Source organism: Rissa tridactyla, chromosome 1 (genome assembly GCF_028500815.1).
Source record: "Rissa tridactyla isolate bRisTri1 chromosome 1, bRisTri1.patW.cur.20221130, whole genome shotgun sequence".
In the NCBI taxonomy this organism is placed as follows: domain Eukaryota; kingdom Metazoa; phylum Chordata; class Aves; order Charadriiformes; family Laridae; genus Rissa; species Rissa tridactyla.
Window position 1 is genome coordinate 45,714,922 of NC_071466.1, and position 22,647 is coordinate 45,737,568.

Below are 22,647 nucleotides of genomic sequence, written 5' to 3' on the forward strand. Positions count from 1 at the left end.
TTTCTCCTTCTTTCACTATATCCGGAGCTTTTAATATAAGATGGAAACTGAGAAGTTATAGTTTACTAGATTTAGTTATAACACATCCTTTTGAAAAGGTCAGAGCATCAGATCAAGTACATAGCGTAATTTCAGTGGTTTTCCTCTGCTTATTTTTAAGCTTCTATTAATGTCACATGAGTTTATCTTTATGTTATCTGACTTTTTCTCATCATTTCTGTCCAGCATGCGTTTATGCAATGTGGTCAGAAGGCACACTCAGCAGCTGATTCTTGGCTGACCCATATATTTATCAATGACTCTCGCATATTTGCTCCATGCTTGCAGGTAACGACTGGCTCAACACACTATTCGTTATCTAAAATATAGTTCCACTGTGTCATGTGGAAGATATCAAAAGATACTTGTTTTCAGCTTAAAACTGATCATCCCAGTACCAGAAGGAATTAAAATAAAAATGTGCAGAACAGCTGTGAAAAGTAGGTGGACCGAGAAACGTGCTGGTGGAAACAAAAGTAGAAAAACAGATTTTTTAAACTCCTTTCTTATATGCTATTTATATGCTTGTATGCTATTTTATGAGCCCAAAGTGGTCTCTGGCCCTACAAAGCTGATCCAGATAACATTTGCAGAATGACATAAGGACTGAAAGAATCATCACCCTTTACAAAGAAAAGTGTCCCAGTTTGGCTTTTTAGCACTAAATGTGGCCTTAGGAGAAGAACCCAAAGGAAACAGTTGAAGCCACATCAATCTATTTCCAAATTGAAGATATTTTCTGTTAACTTGAAGGAAAACTAGTACTAGTAGGGTGCTAGTTGGGAACTAGTAGGATTAAAGTAAGTTTAAGTCAATAAAAATTATTATCTGTTTCATAAATCATATATTTCTTTATGTAATCACCGTGACCATTTAGAAGGAGATCCTTCATATTTTTATGGAAGAATGCGTACCAGTTTCTGGCGTACATATTAATCAAGGGAGTAAGCATACAATGGCTTCTGGAATATCTGGAGATATGAATATATTACAGCCTGACTTATTTTTAACTAAATTCAGAAACACCAATTTATTACTCAATATACCTAAAATGAGAAATCAAAAACTACATTCAGCCTGAGTTAAAGAGGAGTTTATTGTGCATCTTTCTTTCAGTACTGTCTTATCTTGCCTTTTTAGTTTTTTGTGGGTTTTTTTTTTAATGCAACATTACAATAAGAAGTAAGATAGGACTCTCCAGGATCCTGTTTTTACAAAGCATTAGTTTCAATGGGATGTAAGTATCTAATCCATCTAAAAGGTTTCCAAGTCTTACGTAACTTCATTTTTAAACATCAAGACCCCTTCAAAAATTTAGTCACAAGGGCTATATTCATTTTTTCAGAAGGGTGCTATGACAGTTTTATGCAAATTCCTCTGAGACATCAAGTGTTTATCATAGACAGAGTTTGAAAAAAAAACTGTTAAGAGGCTCAGTATATACAATGTCAACTCTTCAGACAGTTTCATACTGACAATTAGAAAATCCAAGCATCCATTTTAAAACGTTTAATAGGATATTCAAGAGGGCATTAATATTACTGCTTCTTCAATTCACCTCCCCCTCACATTTTTATGCAATAAGGAGCTTGCACAAGTACTTCAGTCTGAGCAAAACAAATTAACTAAAGCTTAAAATCTCATTCTGTGTTACATGAATTAGGATGAAAAAAATATATGAGAAAAAACAATCAAAAGAACTTTAATGGATTCTAATTGTTATTCTAAATTATAATTCTATGTGTGACAAATTTTATGTGCTTTGCTTATGCAGAAATTAAAATGCCTGTCCTTAGGATGCATCTTTATAATGAACACATAGATTTTATTGCCTCATTACAAAATGTGAAGCAGAGATAATATAAATAAATCCCAGATATCTTTATTCTTTTGCTAAATCTATTTTCAAGTTAAGGGACACTTTTGGGATTATTTTTTTTTTTTATCTTATCTTTTGCTTTTATTTTACTTCTACTCATTAGGTTACACTGTTACAACCAATTTTGTGTATAGGGAATCGCTGCATCTTTGCATGATGTTAATTAGGTTAGTGTGTGTCACAGGAATCAGCCTCCCACAGCTATTGACCAAAAGGTGTCAATACAAATATGGTGGGACCACTCAGTAGGTACTGCTCACTTGCTCTGTGCATAAGCAACAAGTTTTAACCCAGATCCATAACACATGGTAATATCATTTTACCTCATGTGCACAGTAAATATTTTCTCTCTTGTAGTTACGCATTTATCTATTCATAGCAAGACTCTTCTACATTCTTAAGAGAGCTGTAAGGGTGCACCAGTAAAGTTATAGGAAGTGTCAAGAAATTAGAAACACAGGCTAGAACTAATTCCTTTTAATCAGGTATTTATCTTTCTAACCTTTCTATTTCATGTGTCTTGATCAGTTGTGCAGCAGTTTTGAAGAGTTTCTGAATGGAATTATTTTTCATAGGCTAATTGGTTGTAGGAATGTAGCTTCTCTATCAAGTCTCCATTTTTTAAAATAAAGGCAGTAAATGGTATCAAGACAATATTTATTCAGATTTGTATAGTAGATGAATAGCAAGAAGAAATTACAAGAAGAAATTGCTCTTTTGAAAGAGCATCAAATTCCACTGAAGACTAGAAGAAGCTTAAAAGAAAGGTGTTATGCTTTATACCACAGCAACAGATTTTTTTGGCTTAGTTTATCAGTAATCTTACCAAAACTTAGGTATCCGCCAGGTAGCCATCTGGGCTAATCATCTGATATCTCCTTTTACAGTCAATGGAGAGAAATATGAGGTGTTAGAGCAGTTTTCATCTGCCCCATTTTAGTCATCTACTTTAGAATGAGATGAATCACTCCCTAAGAGTGGCTGTTTCTTGCTTTTAACTATAGAAGGAACACCTTCATTTGACTTACTGAGACACTGTTGATATTTGTATTTGCTGATATGAACTCAGTTCATCTGCTCCCAAACATACGGTACTGGAATCATCAGAATCATCAAGTATCAGGTGATGAAGTGTGTGGAAATGCTTTACACGCTTTAAACACTCTTTAGGTCCAATTCTGATGATCATTCTCTCCGTTACTGTCAACTCACAGTAACGACATAATGTGTAGTCATCACCTCTTATGTCCATCCATGAATAGCATCCAATGAAGAAAGCAATGAAAGTATTTTCCGTGTAGCAGAACACCTTTTAGTCTCCAGCTGATTTCTGAAGTGAACGTTAAGGTTTTGATTTTGACCCATGCCTTAAAAGATAAATTCTACGTTGTATCATCTCCCACACTTTTCACAAAGGTGAAGTTGTTTTCAGAGAAGAAAACATGTCAGATGGTATATTCACTCTTCAGAGGTTTCTCCTGATCAAAATCTTCTTTATTGTCTATTAATTATTTGCTGCAGACCATGGTCATCAGGTGCAAGTGAGGAAGAGAGGCATTCTATGGCTGATTGCTTTTATTTCCTTACAGTTTGGCATTTAGCATCAGTGAAAATTCAGAAAGGCAGCTCATTTTTTTTCTGTAGATATTAAAATAAACAAATAAATACTACCCCAAAAGGTAGTAGCTTCCTACACAAACAGTGCTATTTAAATTGGGGAAAAAACTTAGGATCTGCCCATTCCCTGTTATCAGACTATTCATCTTACATACTAGCAGCCAAAACCTAAACCAAATACAAACTAACCCCAAAATTATGTATGACCCAAAGATGTAGTTACTTGAGGGTGCTGATGAATGACCTGAGATTTTGGCAGCCATTTTGGTATCAACCACCAAAAATAAAAGACAAGTTAAACATATGACTTAACTAGGAAAATTATTTTTTCCCCAGTGGAAAAAAAAAACGCCTTACAGAAAATTTTTCCTGTCCTGAACAAATTTTCCTAACAGAAATTTATCCTGAATAATTTTCCAAACAAATTTTTCCTGTCCTGTCCTCAACTCTGAAGTAAACCAAGTCATCTGACTGGAACAGATCTATTTTCTGTTCATACAACATCTCTTCTTAATCCCTGTGGATAAAATTCATCTCTTGAAAAGGACAACTTATTTTAACTCCTCTTCACCCAGGGGACTTAAAATGATTTTTTTAAAGTACTTACTTTTACATTTCTATGAAATAATCTCAAAAAAACCCCCACATTTAAAGTTCAAATCAGGAAAACATTCACTTGATTCAGATATGTAACTTTTGACTACGATTAGATACTCTATTACATTGTCAGTTATGGTGCTAGTTTTTCATTACCAAACGTGATGTCAAATTTGTAATTCCAAATAACAATTTTTATACTAAATTTATATGTAAGTATTATTATATATAATAAATCATTTCATAAATGACTCTGCAGTCATAAAAATATGTAGTTTGCCAAAAATGAAACTGCCTCCATCACAGTAATATGAGAATCCTTGTAAATTAAATAGCTTCACGCTTTTAAAAAACTGTACAATTATTTACACCTAATATTGCTACATCTTTGTTGAGCAAGTGGACTAAACTGGCCTAATCACATGGTCATTCGTGAGTACTGCCAAAGCTCACTGTATTTCAATGGTGCAGAATATACAACACTGCAGAGCAATAAGGAAATCCTATTAACAAATTAAAATTCCCCCCAAGCAGGAACCTTCTTGCAAATGTCTGGCTAAAGATCAGAAAAGTATACTAGCCAAAATGTGCCACGATGGGGTACCTTTTAGTTTCCTGGTCTGAAAAAAAAACCCCAAAACGCTTCTGTAGTATAACTGAAATGTCATGTTTTTAAAGAAAATTTGCCTGATGATTTACAAATATCAGCTTTTTAGAGAGAGACATTAAGATGCTACTTTCTCCTTATGAAGCAACTGACATTCATACGCCTTAGCCCACCTTAGATACTTGAATTTAGTCACCTGTAAGATATACATACAAAGAACAGGAGTAAAAACAATAAAAACTTCTAGCTGCGAGTCTAATCTTCATAAAACCTTTTTATAAACTGCAAAGTAAGATATGTTAGTGCTCTGAAACATGCCTGAAGATATGTTTTTCCATTGGGTATAGAAAAATTGTTAAAATATGAATTTCATTATCGGGATTATTTGCTAAAGATTACTAGTTTGTACTTGAATAGTGATCACTCTACTAATAATTATATCACCAATAACTCATTATACAGTCATTATATTTGGAAATTTTAAGCTTAGTTTTATATATAAATAGTGGAATACAAACTCACAGGTTAAAACAAACAAAGGAAAAAATCCCAAAATAAAGGTTACATCAAAAATACACAAATATAAACAAGGTTTACTAACTAAATTTCCAACAGCACAAATCTTCCACTCATACACTAAATAGAGCGTAAACCAACAAGAATTAGTCCCAAAAGCTCATTTCAGATATAAGGCCTTAGTTTCCCTTAATTCAATGGACTTCAATACTTAGGTGTGTTTCCAGACTGTAGGTCCCGCTCATCATGCTGCACACATTGAAAACCACTCTGGAATTTACTTTTGTAAACAAAAGCAAACTTCATAGTGAGGAGGAGGGGGAAATCTTATTCCAAAAGATTTGTACCAAATATTAGGTACATTTTAGGGAGATTTTATTCCAATGGTCGCTTTCTATGAATGGTATGAAGGGGAGTACACCACCTTTGGCTTCCAGCGCGCTGCCCAGGCTTACAGAACTATCCCAAACGACCTGCCTCACACAGGTCCTTTTGCTACAACCAAAACCACGCACTACACACTCTCAGTATCTATCTATCAGCAAGATATAGCCTTTCTATTACACTGAACACAATCAAGCCCTGACGTCTTGGAGGAGGAGGGGGGGGGGGATAAAAGAAAAAAAAAAAAAAGAAAGAATGTTCCAAGGACAAAGAAGCTCAGCTTTCAGGTTTGAAGAAGCAGTAATTTATTCTCCAAATGTCTGAAGCTAGCTCAGAAGCAGGAACACTCACCTCTGCCAGAATAAGCTTCTCAGCTTCTCAGGTGATGATTTGGCAGCTTGTGCTATGGTAGCACAGAGCAGTTCAAACCCACGCTTAAAGAACAAAAGGTTACAGAGATGGAGGCATCAACTGCCAACAAAAGATTTTTGCTTATGAGTCCACCTTACAGCCTAATGAAATGTGCTTTGCTCTGGGCTGGATTCCACTGCTGGGAGAAGTGAATACTACAGTCGCACCCGGTTCTGTGAGTACATTTCAGCACAGTCACTGTGTGACCGGCACAGAATAGACAGCGAATGAAGCTACGTTTTACAATGCAGGGACAGCAGCAGAGAAATGCATGAAAGGTGAGGACCTCTTTCACAAACTGCCATTGTAATTTTCCTGAATTCTGTGCTTTCTTTTGGAACTGTGGGTACACAGCTAGGCAGCTGCGCTCAGCAGAGTGGATATGGGCACGCGTCTCCACTGCAGGAACTACAGAAAGAAGCACATTAAACAGGTAGCCCATGCTACAGCAGCCTCTCTGATTACTGATGCTGTTTAGGCATCAGTAGGAATAGCCTGAAACACTGTAAATAGGTTACAATCACTGAAGATCCAGGGACTGTTTATCTCTGCAGATGCTTTTAGCAATATACATACAGCCTTACATTCTATCGATTAAGTTAAGCTTGTCTGGGAATTCCCTCTTGCACTAAGGTTAACTGGAATGAAACAGCCTCAGTTATACACTAAACTCTGTCACCCTCCAAACCATGGCAGTCACATTCAAACTGCATGTTAAAGAATGATGCTGGGGCTGCGATAACCCCTGGACAGTACGAACACTATAAATTGGCTAAGAATCATTCTCCTTGTTTATTCATATAGACAAGTGAGTTTTAGAAAGGGAAAAAAAAACAAAACAAAACAAAACACCAAAACCACAAACAAACAAAAAAACCCCACCCAACCCCCTCCAAAAAAATCCCAAAGACAAACACAAAAAACAATCCTCCCTGGCATATTTAACTAATAAAGCTTTTGTTCTGAAGGAACCTAAGGGTCCTTGTGCTTAAACGCGTTTTCTTTCTTGCTACATCCCTGCTGTCTGCCACGTGTGTGTTATTAGATATAACACTGACAGAGAAGACACTTGACAGTACTTTAATTAAAGAATCTTCCAAATGAAATATAATTAAAAGCTATACAGTGGGGCTTGAACCTCTTCCATGTATGATCCACGCTCTATTTTTTTTTTTTTTCAGATGTGCATAAATAAGTTGGAGGAATTTTTGTTTTCTATTAGTTAGATGATTTTTGCTTTTTCAGTTTCATTAACAGTATGAAAGCACCAACCTATTCTTCTGATCACTGTTGGGAACGCGTACTAATTAGATAGCCCGATGCAGCATGAGGAAATCTATAGTAACTTCACAGCTCTGTTGTAACTTCAAAGGAAGGCTCCCAGAGTCATCAATGGCTGCAAAATACCAGAAGCTCAATGTCTAGTTCCAGTCCTATCTAAAACATTTAAGAATAATTGCAAATAATAAAAACTCAAGTTTTAAGATCAAGAAAGAAGCATTACCTAAGAAAATGAGGTAAAGAAACATTCTTCTGTATTTCTCCTTACCTCGAACTCTAAAAAGATCAAAGAATACATATCCATGTGTCCCAGGGCGCTAGGATCTCAACCTTAGATTTTCTGCTATTAATCGTCTTGCTGCTTGAAAAATGACACATACTTTCCTCATAGCCATTGCACCTAGGTTTTGGCTTCAGAGTTCCTCAGCTGGCCCGCACGAAACATTTAACAGACATGCGGAAGAGGAAGCTTTGTTTCCTCTCAAGTTACAGCTCTGTTATATCACAGATGAAACATACTTTGTTTATTTGAATAAACCAATGAAAGGCAGCAAAGAGTGGACAGATTAAACCTGTACTTTTTATTGAAGTTGCGTATTTTTTACCGGTCAAATATTTTTTGCTTTTTCAGTTGCATTAACAGTATGAAAGCACCAACCTAATCTGATCACTGCTGGAAACACGTACTAATTAGATAGCCCGATTCCAAAAAAAGAGTGGGAAAACCTTTGTGGTTTACCCTTGTGAATATATGCAAACTAAAAGAAGCACATAATGTTGATGCAGCGTTTTACTAATAAATCTACATCATATATATATATATAATTCGAATTATACAATTTGCAATTACATTGTAATTTAGTTTATGTAATTAGAAAGTTTTGTGCTTATTTCAGATAAAACAGTATCCAGCCACTACCTTATTAATTTATTTACAAAATTAAGTCATTCATTTATAATCCTTATAATTAGTCATGCTGAATCTTCACAGAAACTTTAAACACCTTTTACTATCTTTAAATCAGTATTTTTGGCAGTCTAATTTTTTCTCTTCCTGTTACTACTCTTAGACAGACAGCTGCCCCCACTTAGGAGCAGCTTTTATCAAGGCTGTACAGGACTTGATGCTCTGCTGGTCGCCGTGTAATTCTACCTTGCCAATTATTTAGAACTCTATTTGCTTATACATGACTAAACACAGTCCAGCGTCACAGTGTGTCATGACTCTGTCATCTACCTATTTAGGAGACACAGAGTGGACACTTTACCATTGTATAAAGCCTTTCTAAACATAATTAAGAACTGTGACTCCTTTATTTAAGAGAGTACTATTTTCTTTAAGAAGAAAAAGGTCCAAAAGTATTTCCTATTTTAAAAGAAGAAAAAGAAAGGTTTTTTTGACTGTGTTCAATTTCAATAAACTGAGTAAGTATGGAACCATGTTCTAGGAATTCTCTGATCACCTGTGAGTTATCACTGAATTATCCATAGCACTTTTGCCCTCTGTGAAAGGATGGCCACATTGATGACAAACCTACATATCCATGCTATACCCAAGGTTTGTTAGAGAGACTGATAGCTGGATTTGGCTAAAACTTCCAGGATCAATACAGATAACTGTGTTCCAATGCCTGCAAGTGTTCCCTAGTACTGTTTAATTTACTAGCATAATGGTAGCTAGGAAATTTTGGAGTTTTATAGGACATATGGTGCACAGAAAAGGAATTGAGAAAGAAATAATCTAACGGGAATTTCAGGAGAAAGGGACACAAGCTGAGAATAAAACAGGATAAATCCGTGAATTGGGTTTGCATGGCAAGGTTTTGGTAGTGGGGGGACTACAAGGGTGGCTTCTGGGAGAAGTTGCTAGAAGCTTCTCCTGTGTCCAACAGAGCCAATGCCAGCCAGCTCCAAGATGGACCAATGGCTGGCAAAGGCCAAGCCAGTCAGTGATGGTGGTAGCGCCTCTGGGATAACATATTTAAGAATGGGGAAAAAAAACCCAAAACATGTGCAACAGCAATTGCAGACAGGAGAGAGGAGTGAGAATAGGTGAGAGAAACAACACTTCAGACACCAAAGTCAGTGAAGAAGGGGAAGGATGTGTTCCAGGTGCCACAGCGGAGATTCCCTGCAGGCCATGGTGAAGACCATGATGAGGTATGCTGTCCCCCTGCAGTCCACAGACGTTAATGGTGGAGCAGACATCCACCTGAAATCCATGGAGAATCCCATGCCAGAGCAGGTGGATGCCCTAAGTAGGCTGTGACCCTGCGGGAAGCCCACACTAGAGCAGGCTCTTGGCAGGACCTGTGGCTCCATGGAGAAAGGAGCCCACACTAGAGGAGGTTTGCAGGCAGGACTTGTGACCCCATGGGGGACCCATGCTGGAGCAATCTGATTCTGAAGGACTGCTTGTTGTGGAGGGGACCCACGCTGAAGCAGTTTGTGAAGAACTGTATCCCGTGGGAAGGACTCACATTGAAGAAGTTCATGGAGAACTGTATCCCATGGGAGGGACCCCACTCTCCCCCATGGAGCAGGGGAAGAGTGTGAGGAGTCTTCCCCCTGCAGAGGAAGGAGTGGCAAAGAAAACATGTGATGAACTGACCACAACCCCTGTTCCCCATCACCCTGTGCTACCTGGGGGGAAGAGGTAGAGAATTCAGGAGTGAAGTTAAGCTCAGGAAAAAGGGATGGGTAGGGGGAAGGTGTTTTTAAGATTTGGGTTTATTTCTCATTATCCTACTCTGATTCATAATAAATAAAACTAATTTCCCCAAGTTGCGTCTGTGTTGCCTGTGATGGTAATTGGTGAGTGATCTCTCTCTGTCCTTATCTCAAGCCACAAGCTTTTCGTTGTATTGTTCTCCTGTGTCCAGCCGAGGAGGGGGAGTGATAGAGAGGCTTGGTAGGCACCTGGTAACCTGGTCAACCCACCACAATCAGAATAAGTCAGGACAAAGAACGTGATGGAACAGAAATGCAAGACAGAGTAATGAAAACCAAAATGGTCCATGGCATCCGATACGTGTTCTCTTTTAGCAAACAAAATGAACTCATTTTTCTTGAATCTTAGATCTAAAATGACAATCGTGTATTGCCACTACAAGTGAAAGAAATTAGGGACCTTTGTTATTACCTTAAGTTTCTAATTCTTCAAGGTAACTTTATGATGGCACATAATATTGCGATTTTTAAGGTAGTTTGGGCATTATGTGACAGTTTAAATGAAAGAACGTTACAAATGCAAATTCACATGAGGCAAATTAGAAAACACTGGAATTATACTACTACTGGAGTTCTCTTTTCATCCATTTGTGAAGGCTGGTTCTTAATTACCTAACCACAAGAAGAAACCTCGAAGTTTTCTACCTCATACAATAAAGTACATCACATGGCATAGACAAATCAAGGAGAGTAAAGTAGCTGAAAATCTTAATCTTTTGCAGAAAGTGGAAGGAGTTTGCTTTTTCTAGTTTTTTATTACTTCAGTCTCCAAAGTTTTCAGAGATAACCAATAAAGTTCTGAGATAGCTTAATTCATATTTAAAATATTTAAGTATTTTTTGCTTCCTTCTGTTATCCCTTTCTTTTCTTAATGTACATTTACATGCTATCTTCTTTTTTGGCAGTATTAACTGTGCTGTGTGCTTGCATGTATTCTTTGAGTGAAAACTGAGGCAAAAGAACATGCAGTACTTCAGTATTTCCATAGTTTTTTTTCCCGGGGGAATGCTGTCCCTTACTTTCTTCTTACCTCCTCTTCCTCTTACAGAACGATTTAATGTTATCATAGAATCATTTAGAAATCAATAGATTTTCATAGAATCATAGAATCATTTAGAAATCAATAGTTTTTCATAGAATCATAGAATCATTTAGGTTAGAAAAGACCCCGGTATTCCTGTGCCATTCATTTTACACTCATACCTAGTAATCAAATCATTTCCTTCTTATCCTTGATAAAAACTACTAACATGTCCTTAATTTCATGGATCCCTAGCTCGAAGCCCTCTGGATGATACACAGTCCTGAATGGCGAAACAACTGAAGGCAGTAGGCACAATCCTTTGAACATGTAGAGTATTATATAGTCTGATACTCCTAAAACATGAGTTTCTCAAACATGATTCTCAAAAAGAGCGTTTTTAACTTAAGTTATGATTATATGCAGTTTCTGTTTCTTATTAAGATGGTAAAGTTATTATGTCATAAAATAAACAGCACATATCCTAATTAAATATATCAAAGCAGAAGGCAACTTATGATTAAATTAATACATTTTTATTTAGAGCGGATTAAAACTGCAGGGTATGGGAAATCCATTTAAAATTGAAGCTAAAATCAAATATTCAATAGAAATATCATAATAAAATATTTTAATTTAAACAATATGAGGATGTATTTTAGGCATCAGAAATAGAAAACAGCATAAATTTTATATTTACATGATTCATAGGCAAGGGGAGACAAATTCAGACTACAATTCATATTATTGGCATTTCCTCTCTTTTAATTACTTTATTTTGTAACCTTAGCATTCTTTCATATTAATGTACTTGAGATACATTGTGCATAACAGCTTGTTTAAGGAGGATAAAATCCAAATCTATTATGCATTAAAATATAATAACTATTCAGAAGGAAGTTCTGACTTAATAACTCTGAGTTATGAGTTATTCATAAATTTACATTACACAATAAAGTACCAGCCTATAACAGGAAATGAAAGTGACAACATCCAGCTCATAAGAAAACATTTTTCAAATGTTTTATTCGTTAAAATTTTAAAAGATTTATGTAATTATTTAAAATGAAATTGTACTAGGACAAATATATGGGGCTATTAAAAAAAAAATACAGCTTTTCCTTCCATGACCTCATGTAATCTGAATCATGTGCATATGAGGCAGTCTTTTTAAGTATTTGAAAACTGAGAAAAATATGTATTTTTCTGGACTGTCCTCTTGTACTTATCAAGCCTGACACATTTAACAGTTTGGAGATAATAGATATCAATCTGAATTCATCCCTAGAAATGGTGAATAAGTAAGTGTTTCAATTAATTGAAATTAAAAAGAAAAAATCTTTAGAAAATAAATATAATTCATTGGCATGTAGCAAATAAAACTATCAACATCTTTCTCTACAGGAAGTATAATGTATGCAGTAGAATACCTGTATATGCAAACTGAACAAGATCCCAGAGTGCATTGGGATCTATGCCTTCCATTTTGATCTCTTCTTGCTTGGCTTCACAGACATCACTTGTAAACATGGCAGCAAAGTAGTCAGAGACAGAACTGAGGACAAGTCTGCAAAAAAGTTAGAAATTGGTGTAATTTACATTGCTGTCTGTATTAGAAATTTCATATATTAAAAAAACCAACCAAACAAACAAATACACAACAAACCAAACTTCTTAAAAAACATATTAGCATAGTAATTATAAAATAACAGGAGCAATATATTATTAATGCATGTAGGTAGCAAAATACAGCATGACATTTAATTCTAATTTTGTTTTGTTCCCTGTGATATGAACAAAGTGGCACATTAGCATATGACTATAAAACAGACACAGAAATTAGCACTCAGTCTTTCTGATAAGTTTTCCAATCATGCAGATGTCCCACTCGTTAACAAGACAAACTCTCAGTATCAAAGATAACTTATTAGTGAAACACATTTCATACTCCAGAGGTACTCTTCGTTGTTCTTAAAAGACCTATTTTTTATAGAATTTGCTAACAGCATGTAACTTTACACAATCCTTCAGCCTCCAGTAAAACTGTTAGTAGCTTAACATGCTATTCACTAAAAAAAAAATAATAAAAAAATCATTGTGTAATTCATGTTTCTGTTAAGAAACATTTCCAAAGGAATATAAATTCAAAATTCTTACAAAATGTGCATGGCTTGTTTGGGGATCTGATTTAGCTAAATCAAAAGCACAGCAAGTACCAGGTATGATTGTCATTACTGGCGCCCTAAGCTAAGGCATTCTTCTAAATATCATCTACAGTGATATTACGATTTTGTTAGGACTGAATATTCACAGACGTTCTTGAGCTAAAAATGTGGTACAGCTATAAATAGTGTACCACATGCTTCCATAAAAAGATGGTCACATTTCTGGCTTAATTTGAAAACATAATACATAAGCACATTGATAAAAGACATAAGAATCACAACTGGAGGACTTGGAAACCAAGAGAAAATATTTCACCATTTGTATATAGTTAACTATTTTATCCAAGAAAAAAAAAATAATACTGAAGAATAACAAGTCCCTGCTTATCAACTAGTGTGGTAATTGATTGCTTTTGCTCTCTTAGCTCACTCCAATAACAAAATAAAATATGACAGTTTGAATTGGCTTCATAATTTTACAGTGCTTTAAGCTACTATATTTTACGTGCAAGTAGAGCACCTTGAGAACATATATATGAACTTTACGCTGGCTAAAATGATAATCAACGACTAATTAGGTGCAATAGCTTAATCACTTCTGGTGGTGTGTTCAACTCTAGCAGTCATGAACTTTAGAAGTAAAGATCCTAATTCACAAACAGCTCACATTTGTATTCATATCATTAATACAAACAATAGATGGCTACAAAAAGATTGAATTAGAAATATACTTTGTTGCTACCTCCAGAGACTCCTAATTGACTAATTGTTTATTTATTTTTTAACCACTGAGGAACATTTACTTCTATGTTTGTTTATTTATTATCTCAATTGAGTATCACAAGTGTGTATTTAGTCAGCCAAGATAGTCAAGTCAACTATACAATTCTGGATAACTAAAAATCTTACAACCTTTCTTCAAATATTTTTTCTCACCGCTCATTTACAAGTGACTTGATTCACTGTTATTTGATGTTTGATTTTAAAAAAAATAAATCATAGCAAAAAACAACGAACATGATAAATTGATGATTTTCTATGAGTTACAATCTCTCACAACTAGCAGGGCTGTCATTTAGGGCTGTGATTGAGATTTCCATTTGACAGCATTTGGCATCAGCTGTTCCTTCAGATTTCTTAACCACCATTTATATTCAACTATCAGTCTTCAACTTAATCACTTGCGAAAAGCAAAGCCAAACCACTTTGCTACATCAAAACCAATGGCAAAAATAATGAACAGAAATTTTAATACACCAGTTGACGATCAGTTGAAATATTTTTAAACAGTATACTTTTTTAAAACTTAAAATTTATATGATTTATGTACAGACATTATTTATTACAGAAACTTCTTGTATATGTATTCTCAACTCAAAGATAAGAAAACAGAGTGAGAACAGAAAATAAATAACAGAATCATTACAACTCTCACAAACTTCTACAAAAATCTGTGGTTTTCCACAGTTTGTCTCATGGATTTATCTGGCGTAAAGAAATTGAAAGAAGCTATCTAATGGATTCCAGCTGCAAATGAGCATTCAGTCTAAGGACCAGGCGAGATCCAGTCCAAAGTGAAAACCCCTGAAAAATATATAATACAGACGTCATGTCCTCAGTAGTATGGGTACTAAAATGGTAGTGACCATTTTACAGGTTTGCACCTCATTTGCACCACCTGATAAAGAAGAGGGCTTAAATGAGCAAAAAGGTTCTGTGAAGCAGCAGCTTACCTAAACAAGCAAGACAAGTTTTTCAACACAGTGATAAGAAAAGAGGATTCTTTTTTTAAAAAAGTCCCTTATGTTAATCAATAGTTAATATAAATCAGCTATTTCATTAACTGAATACAACCAAAAAGTTAACTGATTTCAAGACACAAACTTTTTCTTGGAAAGTACTTCACAGGTTGAACTGAAGTGAAAGGAACTTGCTAATTATACTTGATTCTGAAAGGTGACATGTTTTGTAAATCTTAATTGTGTTCCAGCGTTGAGATAGAAAATGAAAAGTCTGAAATCAAAGGGATCAATTAATTTGTAATGATCTGCTGCTTTTTGTAGCTCAGAAGGCTCCAAACTGCTCTCTAAATCTTGGTTTAAAGGCATGTTGATCTACTCATCAAGAAAGGTCAGATGTCTCAGGATGTCCCCTTTTTTCAACTAGTGATCTGGCAGTGAGAATACATAACAAACTCTTTCATCTTTGAGAATCATAACAGGTAACTCATGGCTAAAAATGAGTTTGTGGACCCAGAAAGATTTTCTCCATATTAAGGGACTTCTCTACCTTTACTACAACTAAATTCACCCTGATATATTTCTGGGTTTTGTTTTGGTTTGGGTTTTTTTTGTAATACAGAATATAACTGATTCCTGTTGAGGCTTTTTGTCCCGTGACATGAGATTTTATTTTCTTTTACTATCGAATATTTCCTTGCAATTTTAACAACTGTTTTCACATACATCTTTGATGCAGAATTCCCTCAACTGGGTTGGTGCATTTATTGATTAAAAGAAGCAAACAAACAGAAGAAACAAACCTTGATCACTTATATTCTTTAAGCATGCTCTAACGATATTTTACTGCCAACTGGAATAGAATCTCAGATGTTACTTGGACTGAAAACTCGTAGGCATGACACAACTTTTTTCCACACATATTAAGCTAGTTCATATAGGTGCTGAACATTAATTGCTTTTAAGTGTGATTTGCTGCTCTGTAGAGGACACCAGCTGACACTGGGTGTCTATACTGATAGTGGTGCTCTACAGATCGTCTTACAGCAGGCAAACATTTACTATATATAGAGAGAAGGCTTCATGATTTCCTAAGTTTTAAGGCTTGCAGAACATATACTAAGGTATATTCATGCATGCACTTGAAAAAAAAATCAGGAAAAAAAGGAAGCAAATGCTGGCTGTCACCTCCAGGACCATTTTGGCAGTACAATCACAACTGCCACGTTTTCTGAGTAAAGCACAACAAAGGAGCAAACTGTGGAACAGATCAACTGTTTTGGATTACACTGGATAGTGATTACCTTTCCTGATGACTCTGGCACTCTCCCTCACCGACTCACCAAATACAAAAAAGACTAAAAGAGCCTTGGAAAAAATATAGCTAAAATAAATTTAATCTAGCACACAGACTATTTCCTGCTTAGTACCAAATATCCTTAGAAAAAATTATGTCCAGATGCCAATACCATTTTTTTGAGACCAAATATTGCCTGGAAACTTTAAACTGGCATCTCCTATCTCAAAATTCTGATCTGTAGCTAATCGGGACTACCTACTTCCATGTTGTCCATAATTCAGAATTAGATATGCCTTGTCTTTCCCTTTTTTTTCCCTCAATCTTTCCCATGCACGCTACTACAATTGGCTTTAATACACATGAAATATAAAATGGTGTTATTTTCAACTCAGCTTCAGCAATACAGCACAAACACAAATCTTCTTGCTCTTCACTCCCTAATGGACCATGCAAAAGTGAGCAAAGAGTGTTTGGTATCGGTAACTTGAGGAATTTTGCTTGTCACAACCTCCATTTTATGTTTTATCAATGGTAATTTATTTGTTTTACAACATTTTCATTTTATTTTTCTAAATCTCTTAATTTTGTTCTTTAGACTCTATGTCATTCTACTTAAGATCAACATTAAAGTGTAATATCTATTCTCTATCAAAGAATTTGCCACTATATGTACCTTCTACCTCCACTTGTCACCTAGTCAGCATTTCAAATCTGGAATTCTTTGCCATCTACCTTTCTTCCTTTGCACTCAGGACACTGAAAGGTTAATTTTGGCTTGTTACTGGTATAACTGCCTCCATCTTCTGAGTGCCTCCATCTTTACATACTTTATAAGTATGTAAAGAAAGCCATGACATATATTATAAATTATTCTCGTCCATAAAATTCTAGCAAGATCCTCTATTCATGTTGTGTATCTTGTCTCTAGGAAGAAAACAAAAAAATTCCATCGACCATTTATATATTGCAAATGTGTCCTTTAATTTGTACCAACAGACATTGTTCAGAGACTGTTTTCTCTCCTTCTCTTGTGGATTAGAACAGCCAGTTTTCATTCTGTTGACTAACTTGATGATAAGAGGCATTTTCAAGTATTTCCAAAGTGACAACACAATAACCATTAGGTTAAAACAGTGTCCGTGTTCCTTTTTGCAGTCTCTCCACAGTTCACATTTTGCTTATCCTCCTCTCAAAACCAAAATGGTACTCATTGTTCATTGTACAATATATTCCGTAGTAGGGAGGTACTACCTCCGGTTTGGAAAAACCCTGAGAAACAATTCACTAGTGAGTGTGAAAGAGTTTATGGTGGCTATGTTTCAAGATGTGAAACTCAAATGCTACTTTTGGTAAAGAATATTGGTAATGCATAAAGCATTTGCTACTCTTTTTTTTTGCCTGTGAAGAGCATGTACAGCTAATCATTGTCTATTCTGCCCATTGTCTCTGGTTTGCTCATGAACAACTCCTTTCCTTCTTGAATCTGAGTTTTTCTTATCTCAGACTTGCTTGCCAACAAACCGTCAGCTACTTGGATTTTCTACATTGTCATTACTTGTTCCTTCAAAGTAGAAATCTTTTACATTTTCAGTCAACAGGCAAAGGAAATATGTGCTATTTTAGGGCAAGAAAGAAAACATGGTATATCTAATATATGCTAGCTCATTGCAAGCCTTGAGAGTGTTGAAGGTTGAACAATTAGAAAGAAAAACTGATGAACTGTCACTTCTAACTTTCCAGAACGACTTTAGTTGATGAAACTATATATCTGTAGGCTCTAAGTGGCTAACAGATCCCAATTAGTAGTGACAAAAAGCTCAGTTTATGTATCAGTCATCTGAACAGTTCACAAAACCAACTAAGTTTTAATATTAACATGCATTCAACTGACTTCTCAAAAACACGCTTTGTGTGAATGATTCCACTGTTCATCGAAAATGAATTTTTATTTCTTTTAGAATTCAGATCTTAAAATTGCAGATTTTTTTTTAAATTCCTATTTATGAATGCATACATATGCACACTTTGACATTTGTATATGTCAAATTGAAAAAAAAAAGATATTTTACAGAGAAAAATGGAAATAAAAATCTGCCAAAAGTCACCTGGCAAAATTCTAAACACTGCATATATTTTCCACAGTTTTTGTAAATGAAAACTGTTTCTGTGTAGTTAAGAAACAGGAGATAATCTGAGAGTTAATTTGGGATTCAGCATCCATTCAGAACAATTATCATAGAGCAATCAGCTTGCTAATAATTCAGCAGCATCGGATTAGTTCATTAACATGTCAGAAATTCATATTTATTGGGTAAAGGAGTGGTCAGTGAGGATATAACAGTTAAATTAATGAGAATTGTCTCATACCTCCTATTGTAACTGTTAATATTGACAGTCTGTCCTGTGTGCTTATCTCATTTTGGAGAAAAATGGAACAGAACTACATGATAAGCTTTTTTGTTTCCTGACCATCTAAGTAATATTTATAAACTAACCTATAACTAACTAATCTGTAAAGGCAATTTCATCCAGAACAACTACAGAATAATAATAGTAAAAAATCCCTGAACAAGAAACCAAAAATCCTCCCCAAACCAACAGACAGGCAGATGGAATTTTGAAGAGAATCAGTTAAGCCTGAAACAAGAAAGTTTCCTTTCTGTCTTTACTCAAACATAGTTTTCTTCCATTTTGATCTCTTATGCAACACACAGCTACAAGAATGATACCAGCAATCTACATTAAGTGATGTTCCCTTTTTGCCCTCAGGACCATGCCTTTTGAATTTACATTCTCTTCTTTTAATCTTCTTTTAATTCTTTCACTGTCTCCCAGACACTTAAGTGTAAATAAGTAAGTGGCTCTTTATCTCTTCTATACTACAAACTGAAACAGTTTTACATCTCATTACATTTCTTAAATTGCCACAATGTTTTTAGGAATGTTACACAAATCTGACATCATAATTTCCAGCAAACACACAATGTCTACCATAGCATTAGTTTTTTCCAGAGACCACAAGTAATGCACATATCACAGCTGCCAGACTTGATAACGTGTCAATTTTTGTCCTTGTGTCAGTTTTGAAGATATCTGCTATTGCAGCCAGTATTTTGAACTCTATGCTGCTTGGAACCAGTGGAAAGATGAGGGGAGGGAAAAAAAAAAAAAAGAGAGAGAGAAAAGACAGAAATGACAGAAATATGAATCCAAGCAGCTTCTCAACATTTGGGAATGGGCAGGAGAGGCAAATTGTCACAATGGTGAAGATAAGAGCTGGTGAAGATCCATTATGATGCAAATACAAAGCTGAGCTCAGTATTTTTCTCCAGAAGAAAAAACACATCTTCAGACACAGTCCACATATTTGAATGTAGAAATATAACACATTCAACTGTGATCCTCTGTTTGTGAGCTTAATGATTTTATTTATTCATTGTAATTTCAAAAGGAAAAGGGGAAAGAAGCTTGCAGGAGAAGGAAAAGTTCAATTTTTGCTCCTTTGAACTATTGGGACAAATGACAGAAACATGGAGATTAGGTTTGATGAAAGTGTAGAGATAGATTTGTGAAGTCATCAGAATAAGTGACTGCTTAATATTTAGATTTTTTTTAAGGTCTATTTGTCATCCTTTTCTTTTATTCTACTCCTTTTTACAGAATGATACAATAGAGCATCATTATTAATTTATCTTCAATACTCATTCTTCCATTGATCTCAGACTTTTTTGATGGCAGGCTGTCAGGCCTTGATGACCCAGGTTATTCTTGTATGGCCTCCTTTGTGATTCTGTCATCTACCTGGTTTTGTTTATTTGTTTTATTTTTATATTCTATGTGATCTAGCCTAACCATTCAATTTGAAATGGGACTCAGTCCCCTAAACACAGGTGTCAAGTGCCAATTTCAGATATCATAGACTGAGTCATTCAGGATAGACCTGGCACAGACCTATGAAAGCCTTGAAACCCTTCTGGATCACATGGTGAAAGTCAGGCAACATAACTCAAGGCATCTCAGGAGAGACTAGGTGGCTGAATGTTGCTTTTTACTTTCTTCCTAAAACATCTCATCCTTGTTTCTCCAACCCTTCAAAGTCCATTTCAGTTACTGCATCTATTTCCACTCCATAAAGCAATAGCATTAGCACTTTGGTTCAATAACTTCACATCTTAGTAATAAACAATCCCATTTAGCCCTTGAAAACATCTCTGCAGTTCTTTTTCAGCACATCCCTTTTAAATTTACCTTTAAACAGCTAGAACATTGTATTAGGTGTACATGGCAAGGTTTTGGTAGTAGGAGGGCTGCAGGAGTGGCTTCTGTGAGAAGACACCAGAAGCTGTCCCCATGTTGGACAGAGCCAGCTTTAGCTGGCTTCAAAAGGGACCCGCGGCTTGCCAAAGATGAGCTACTCAGCAACACTGGCAGCAGCTCTGTGATAATATGTTTAATAAAGAGTAAAAAAATGCTGCGCAACAGCAGCTGTGAGAGAAGAATAAAAAAATGTGAGAGAAAGAGCCCTGCAGACACCAAGGTGTGAGAAGATGGAGGAGGTGCTCCAGGTACCAGAGCAGACATTCACCTGCAGCCCCTGGAGAGGACCATGCTGAAGCAGGTTGCTCCCCTGCGGCCTTTGGAGTACCACGCTGGAGCAGATGGATGTTCCTTGAAGAAAGCTGCAGCCTGTGGAGAGCCTATGCTGGAGCAGGTCTTCTGGAAGGACCTGTGGCCTTATGGGACATCCGCACTGGAGTGGTCCTTTCCTGAAGGACTGCACCCCATGGAAAGGACTGGAGCAGTTCTTGAATCATAGAATCATAGAATCATAGAATCTTCATGCTTGGAAAGGACCTTTGAGATCATCGAGTCCAACCATACACACACCAAAAAAAGAAAAACCCCACAAACAAACAACCTAAAATCTCTGCCACTAGAGCATGCCCTGAAGTGCCAAATCTAGACGTTTCTTAAATACCTCTAGGGATGGTGACTCAACAACCTCCCTGGGCAGGCTGTTCCAGTGCCTCACCACTCTTTCAGTAAAGTAATTCCTCCTAATATCTAATCTAAACCTCCCCTGCCACAACTTCAGACCATTTCCTCTGGTCCTGTCATTATTCACTTGGGAGAAGAGGCCAACACCCACCTCTCTCCAACATCCTTTCAGGTAGTTGTAGAGGGCAATGAGGTCTCCCCTCAGCCTCCTCTTCTCCAAATTAAACACGCCCAGCTCCCTCAGCCTCTCCTCATATGACCTGGTCTCCAGACCCCTCACCAGCCTGGTAGCTCTCCTCTGGACACGCACCAGCACTTCAATGTCCCTCTTGTACAGAGGGGCCCAGAACTGAACACAGCACTCAAGGTGAGGCCTCACCAGTGCCGAGTACAGAGGCACCATCACTTCCCTGCTCCTGCTGGCCACGCTATTCCTGATACAAGCCAGAATGCTGTTGGCCTTCTTGGCCACCTGGGCACACTGCTGGCTCATGTTAAGCTGGCCACCCACCAGCACCCCCAGGTCCTTTTCTGCTGGGCAGCTTTCCAGCCACTCTTCCCCAAGCCTGTAGCGTTGCTTGGGGTTGTTGTGACCGAAATGCAGGACCCGGCACTTGGCCTTATTAAACCTCATACAGTTGGCCTTGGCCCATCGATCCAGCCTGTCCAGGTCCCTCTGTAGAGCCTTCCTACCCTCAAGCAGATCAACACTCCCACCTAGTTTGGTGTCGTCTGCAAACTTACTGAGGGTGCACTCAATCCCCTCATCCAGATCATTGATAAAGATATTAAACAAAAGTGTCCCCTAAACTGAGCCCTGAGGGACACCACTGGTGACCGGCCGCCAAGAGGATTTCACCCCATTGATCACAACTCTCTGGGCACGGCCATCCAGCCAGTTTTTAACCCAGAGAAGAGTACACTTGTCTATGCCATGATTCGCCAGCTTCTCCAGGAGAATGGTGTGGGGGACGGTGTCAAAGCCCTTACCAAAGTCCAGACAGACAATGTCCACAGCCTTCCCCGCATCCAGAAGTTGGGTCACATGGTCATAGAAAGAGATCAGGTTGGTTAAGCAGGACCTCCCTTTCCTAAACCCATGCTGGCTGGCCCTGATCCCTTGGCCGCCCTGCACTTGCCGTGAGAGTTCACTCAAGATGATCCTCTCCATGATCTTTCCTGGTACCGAGGACAGGCCTGTACTTCAGAACTGCAGCCTTGGGGAAGACCCACATTGGAGGATTTCATGGAGGACTGTCTCCCATGGGTGGAACCCTACACTGGAGCAGGGAAAGAGTGTGAGGAGGAAGGAGCAGCAGAGACAACGCGTGATGAACTGACTGCAAGCCTCATTCCCAGTCCC

The 22,647-nt window shown here is 36.9% G+C and overlaps 1 protein-coding gene across 2 annotated transcripts in view; it reads right to left on the minus strand.

Moving 5' to 3' along the window:
- KLHL1 (kelch like family member 1) overlaps window positions 1–22,647 on the minus strand; it is a 236,761-nt gene that overhangs the window by 145,152 nt on the left and 68,962 nt on the right. For both annotated transcript variants that reach the window (XM_054215759.1, XM_054215750.1), the window contains one exon: window positions 12,513–12,649. In XM_054215759.1, coding sequence (XP_054071734.1) covers window positions 12,513–12,649 — 137 coding nt within the window. The remainder of the gene's footprint in view (window positions 1–12,512; window positions 12,650–22,647) is intronic.